Source organism: Prorops nasuta, unplaced genomic scaffold, assembly GCF_024137725.1.
Source record: "Prorops nasuta isolate Cenicafe-Biocafe unplaced genomic scaffold, Cenicafe_Pnas_1.2 PNAS00002, whole genome shotgun sequence".
In the NCBI taxonomy this organism is placed as follows: Eukaryota; Metazoa; Arthropoda; class Insecta; order Hymenoptera; family Bethylidae; genus Prorops; species Prorops nasuta.
In genome coordinates, this window is record NW_027116799.1 from 94,762 (window position 1) to 101,099 (window position 6,338).

At 38.0% G+C, this 6,338-nt stretch overlaps 1 protein-coding gene across 1 annotated transcript; it reads left to right on the plus strand.

The window, feature by feature from the left end:
* The first annotated feature begins 240 nt into the window (after positions 1–240).
* LOC136777040 (mitochondrial amidoxime reducing component 2-like) lies at positions 241–4,402 on the plus strand. The gene is made up of 5 exons (XM_066733070.1): positions 241–681; positions 1,950–2,245; positions 2,844–3,125; positions 3,343–3,620; positions 3,702–4,402. Exons 1-5 carry the CDS (start codon positions 678–680, stop codon positions 3,865–3,867), a joined length of 1,026 nt encoding a protein of 341 aa, XP_066589167.1. The 5' UTR covers positions 241–677; the 3' UTR covers positions 3,868–4,402.
* Positions 4,403–6,338: the final 1,936 nt, after the last annotated feature.

Below are 6,338 nucleotides of genomic sequence, written 5' to 3' on the forward strand. Positions count from 1 at the left end.
GATATTCGAAAAAATTCAGCGACAAAAGTAACATATATAGTATATAATTCAACTGATTCCGTTTACATGACCTTTGTAGACCCAGGTGTCATGAAGGCAGGAAAAAGTAATCGAGTGGAAAATAAGTGATTAGCCGAAGGAGTAGAAGAGATTAGAATTGAGCTAAAATTAGATTGCAGTTGCGATGGTGAAGCGCAGCATATATGAGTGGGGATATTTGTATTATCCAAGTTTTTAAGGGACTATAAGGTTGGCAAAAGGGCAGAAGAGACGATTGGCAGGGAGTTTTTGGGGTCGATGCGCATGTGGCAGTCTCTGTGGATGGAAAGTTGCGTTTGCGCGGTAATTTCTGGTATTCGGGAAGGCAACTGCATGGACACGTCCGATGTTTCTTCGCACATGTCGACTTGATGCATCGGTGCCTGCCGAGCGAGTGAGAGAGAGAAACGTGGCACAGCACAGCTAGATAACGGTATCGTCTCGAAGGAGATGGTACGTTCGCGTGAAGTTTAAACGTTGGGCGTTGAACAGTGCGCAAGAGCGCGAGTTCCCGGCGAGTCTGGTCAAAGCCGTCCAGTTTCCTCACGCGGTGACGCGCGGTTCTCACTAGCTACACTTGTTCCGCCTTCGCAGCTTCGCCGGCTGGCTACTCTTCCAGTTGGAGCCGTTCGATCGATATGGGTGAGTTTTTGCACGTTTTATCAACCTTTTAGAAACCTTTCTGCCTTAATCGTCTCGTCTCACGCCAAATGTAAACTCGCCGCGGGTCGAAATGGAGAGAGAAATAACGCGTATATGTATATATGTATTGTGCATAAGGCTCTATTCAGTCGCTGTTTGTAAACACGAGAAGTCAGTATCGCTGGTAAACACACACAGAGGGTTTCTCGCATTATAACCGTGACGCGAACAAAGAGCAACGGCCGTTTCTCGTAATATATAATATTGATTCGCGACTCTCCTTTCGTATTCGGCACACTCGGATTGTTATTCCTACCGCTGCACAAAGATGAAAAACAATGACTAGAAATTATTTTATCCACTGTAATATTTTCACAAACCATTTACCTATGATAAATCAATTCTATTGTAATCAATAGTTGATGTTCCCTTTTGTTGTTAAGAAAAGAATCAATCGATATTGAATGGTAAATCGCGAGAAGATTGCTTCCGCGTTGAAAAGAAATTAATACAGTATTCGCGCTTGTTTTCTAGTCGAGTGATTTTAAAAGAAACCGGTCAGATAGCGTTACGGGATTTGTTAATCGTTAAAATTGAGAATCTTGTCGTACTCCGTTCGCCAGGGTTTTCCATTAGCGAGTCAATCGATCGTACCTCGAAGACGATAAGTGCAGTTGTACATATCACGTGTATAGGAGAAGAAATGGCCAATTTGCTAGCTTTAAATCGCTTCGTCAATTTATTATCGCTCTCCTAGTCTTGCGAATAGCTACTTTCTTGACACAGTTGCGCTCCGATGAAGGGAAACAAAAAATCTATAGCTACCGCAGTTGATCGAGAAGCCTGTTATAACAATTACGAGGCAGCGAGTGCCAGCCGGATTCCACGTTTGGCGCACAGACAGATACGCTCTTCTCACACTTTTTTCTCTCTCTCTCCCCCTCTTTCAAACCGGAAGATGCGAGATACAACGGCAGGCTGGTCGACCAAATCCACTTCCCCCTTTGACTTTTACGCTCTGCTTGTATCGAATATTTATTGCTGTTCGCAGGAGGCCTTTATCTTCCTATGGTCTCTTCGCTGCTATGCTAATTTTCTTTGTAAATTTGCGTCCCTGCCGACTCGCTCGCTTGCTTTCGCGCGTTTCCAAAATGGTGGTTTCCTTTCTCTCTCTCTCTCTCTCTCTCTCTCTTTATTGATATCTCATTATCAACACCGCGGACGCGCGCGCCTCTTATATTAGTATTATAATTATTAATGCTTCGCAGACAGAATAAGACTGACCTATGCAACGGCCGCCGTAGTTGGCGCTGGAACCTTCATCCTAGTGTGGTGGTGGTGGACCAGAACGAACAAACAGCAGCCGCCGAAAAAATGGAAAAAAGTTGGAGAGCTTAGCGACCTAATCACCTTTCCCGTCAAGGCACTAGGTCCTATTCGAATGAACGAAATGGACTGTACTTATCTTGGTCTGAAATCCGGTTGGTGCAGGGACAGGACTCTCATGGTTATTGACCTTGATGGTCGATTTGTGACCGGAAGGCAGTATCCCAGAATGGTTCAGGTACGCATAGGACTCAAACTGACGAGCCACTCGTACAAATTATACTATGCATTTTTTAATTACAGTAAATTGAATAAAAATGATAATTCGTTGATTCGAATTAAATGAGTTAAAGATATGAGATATATATATATATATATGATGCCTACTAATTTTTAACGAGGATTTCACTTGGCCAAACAAGCAAAGCAGTTAAGACAGTTTAATGTGAAAGTCTCTGCATGCGGGCGTAGACTATGATACACGAATAGATCGCAAGCTTATGATTGATGAGCACTGTAATCGTGGTTGTCCGGTGATTTTTTCTTTCATGGCTAGTTACCTTACAGCTTGCAATCTCGTGATTAATCTGTTTTATCATTCGTGCTTTGTGGGATATGCGTATTCCGTTGCGTCATGTGGGAATGACTCGAGTGAATCTAACAAAAAATCTGTCCTATCAAAAAGTAAACCTATGGAAATTTATCAGTAGGTATATATATTTCTGTAAGATAGAGTCGGTCGATAAGTCTTTATAGTCGAGAATGTAAACGTTATACATATATATATATATATAAGGGTATAAATTGAGAAAATTGATAAGATTTTTTTCTGTTAGATATTGCCAACGATAAGGGATTCAGTTTTAACGCTGAGGGCACCAGGGATGATGGAGGTGTCGGTGGATCTTGCACGTTTACGAGGAAAAAGTTTTCGAGCTGCAGTTTGGGGTCAAGCAGTTCCCTCGCGTGATTGTGGCGAGGAAGTGGCCAGATGGTTGTCCCGTTTCATTCTGCAGGAAGACACCGGCTTCAGACTGGTTTATTACCCGTTAGAGCATTCGACTCGCGACGTACGTTCGGCCAGAAAGGTTTTCCACCTGACGGAGAAAACCGACTTGGTAAGCTCCATTTATTTTCCAACACACACGCCTCTCCGATCCGTTATCATTCGATCTGCAGTCATTCGAGGAATCCATGTGTCATAAGCGCCGATATATCCCGGATTACGTTTACGCCAATTAGAAAGCATTCTTATCAAAAGATTTTCACGCTTCCTGCATGGTGACCATAAACTGCACTAATCGCTATAGTATACATTCGTCTTTCGATGTATAGGGAGCTTATCCAGATGCCACATCTTATACCATGCTGAACGAGGCCTCTGTAGCGGATTTGAACACCAGGCTCGTGGAACCAGTAATCAATCTGTGTTTCCGAATGAATTTTGTTGTCAAGGGAGCCCAGCCATACGACGAGGATTTCTGGGATTGGGTAAAGGTCGGTGACCTCATCTTTCGAAACCTACAGCCATGCACCAGATGCATCAATACTACGGTAGATCCGGATCTGGGAATTAAGCATCCGAAAACCGAACCTTTGAGAACTTTAAAGACGTAAGTTTAGATGTAGTGACGTGTTTTAATTTGTAAGGAAAATTTAACTTTGAGTGAAAAGGAAACTGTATTTTATTGCAGGTATCGACAAATAACGGATCCGGAATTGAGGAAACATACAGGGGATAGCCCTATCATGGGCATTCATCTAGGATTGAAGGGACCAGAGGGAAAAGTTCGTCTTGGCGATCCTGTTTACGTTGGAGTTGAAGATGTTGAAGAGCCAACGTTGAGCTCGCCTCCATAGCGACACCGATGGGGCTCCTGCAATGATATAATTATCATCAGAGAGCAAGATGTAAATTCTGATATTGAAAATGATGTTAGTTGATAGGCCTTAAAGTAGTTAACGTTGTTGAGAATGTATGTATTTTCTTAAAAATTTACGTAATTTATTGTCTAGTTTTTACGTGGTATGGAATTGTATCTAACATGACACTTTCTGTTCCCTTGCTGAAAAACGTACAATGTTCATTATTATTATTGGTTATTGTATAATAGTCTTAGGCTTTTCTTTACACATCTGTAGCTGTTGTAATTATATCTTGGATGACCTTTGTAAAGGTTAAAGATAATAACGAGAAGTGTCTTCCATAAAGAGAAATATTTTTCTAATTGTACAGATTCATGAATTATTCTAGTAAATACTAGCTGTCGAATCTGTATGAAAATGGTATTTTTATTAATTGTGCAAATACGATAATAATTTACACGAGACTAATTGTGAAGCTTTGGAGCAAAACCGATTAAATACATTTTTATGAAAACGTGATATCAATGACGGTTGTTGCTTAAAATGCATCCTTTGAACCAAGTGGTTTTTAACGAAACCTATTAAATAAAATTCAAGTATTTTATTGCCCTAAAAATTGCTTATACGTGGTTAGGGCGAGCAGGAAATATCAATTATTTATAACAAAATGATTTTGGTAATAAATAAATTCTTAAAATGACAAAACTGCTGGCGTTGTCAACTGAAAGGACGCAGGAAAAAGTGCTCAAAATGCAAAGCTAAAACTTGTAAAAAGGAGAGGGTAATGGTTAGGAAATGGTGCTCCAATTGATTTTTTGGCAGTACCGCACGATACAAATGAAATGTGTAGTATATAGCTATTTAATGATTGGAGATGTTCACGCACGATGTCCCTTTATCGAATAGCAGGATACTTGAAAGAGCTATACCAGTGCAGTAGCTCGTGGCCAAAAAAAAAAATGTTCTTCCATGTCTGATATATCTTTATTGATTCATTAAAATTATATAAATTGTTTACGATATGTAATAACAATTTACGACTAATGTACATATAACTCAGTCCCTAGTTATATAAACCAAATTTAGCCTGAGGATATTATTAACTAATAGTATCAAGTAATATAACATGGTTTGTTCGTGGTAACTATATGGTTAAGAATTATAGATATGGGGAGTAAAGTTGAGGAAAATAACGAGTGCATAAAACTCTATTACAAGTCTCTCAAGCGTTTTATAGCAAGAGTCGTACGATTTCAAATATTTCATCTTAAAATTAAAAAATCTGTGTTTAATGTTGAAATTGACACTGTATCACTTGGTGTCCGTTATGTAGCGTTTGATCCATGGATTGTCAGACTTTAGCATATCATAAAAGTTTTCTGTAAATATCTGCCACACACACACACACACACACACACACAAGGTAAGTTTAGATTTTATTGATGCTATCTCTTTATGTACTTCAATTTGCTATTATAGTAAATATTTCTTCGTCTAATATAATTAAGCTTCAGACATTTATTTCGGATTGTTTCCAGTGTTTCAAGATATTGGTTAGATGTGCCAGTTCACATTGTATTAGCATATGCGATTATTGGTCTTATAATTGCAGTAAATTTTTTGTTGTGAATACTGAGTTTTGCATCTTTTGCTATTAGCGGATATAATAATTTTCCGTTGTACGGCGTATACTTTCTTAAACGCAGAATCGTTATGCGCACTAAAAGTAAGTCTACAGCTCTATGTAGACACCAAGATACTTTACTTTAATAGAGGAAATTACCTTATATATATATATAGTTATGAACCCCGACATATTTTGTAAGATTCTATTGTCTCGGTTTCTCTTCATGCTGAATATGCTATGGTTTCTGTTTTATTGGCATTCAATTTAATGTTCCATTTTGTTAAATATCTCTTAAGGATATCTATGTGTATCTGAATTTGTTTCGCAACAATGACTGCATTGTAAGTACTTGCATAATTAGATTTATCAACAAATAATGCAAATTTATAGTCTTTGTAAACCATGCCATATGTTATTGGTGTACATATTAAGCAATTTAGATCCTAGGGTGCATCTTTATAAAAAAAACTAGCAGTAATTTGGCTCACAAAATAATATGTAGTATCCCTACTGGTATCGTGCAAATAATAGGCGCTACTACTTGAGCAATCACAAATTAAAAGTAAAAGTATTTATTGGTAAACGTTTCGGAAATTCTGTCCTTATGACAAAAAAATTTGATAAAATATAACATAAAAAATATTTTAAAATATGTAAAGTAATTTAAAAAATTCTATTTTTATTCTTATAAATTATTTTTTATTTACAAATCCGCCCATTTGATTTTCCTATTCATATATACAACTATAGGAATGTTAAAATATGATTTTTTACTAAAACTAAATTGTTGTATTTAAAAATATTCATCTATTTTCGTAGTGCTCTCTCATGTATATTT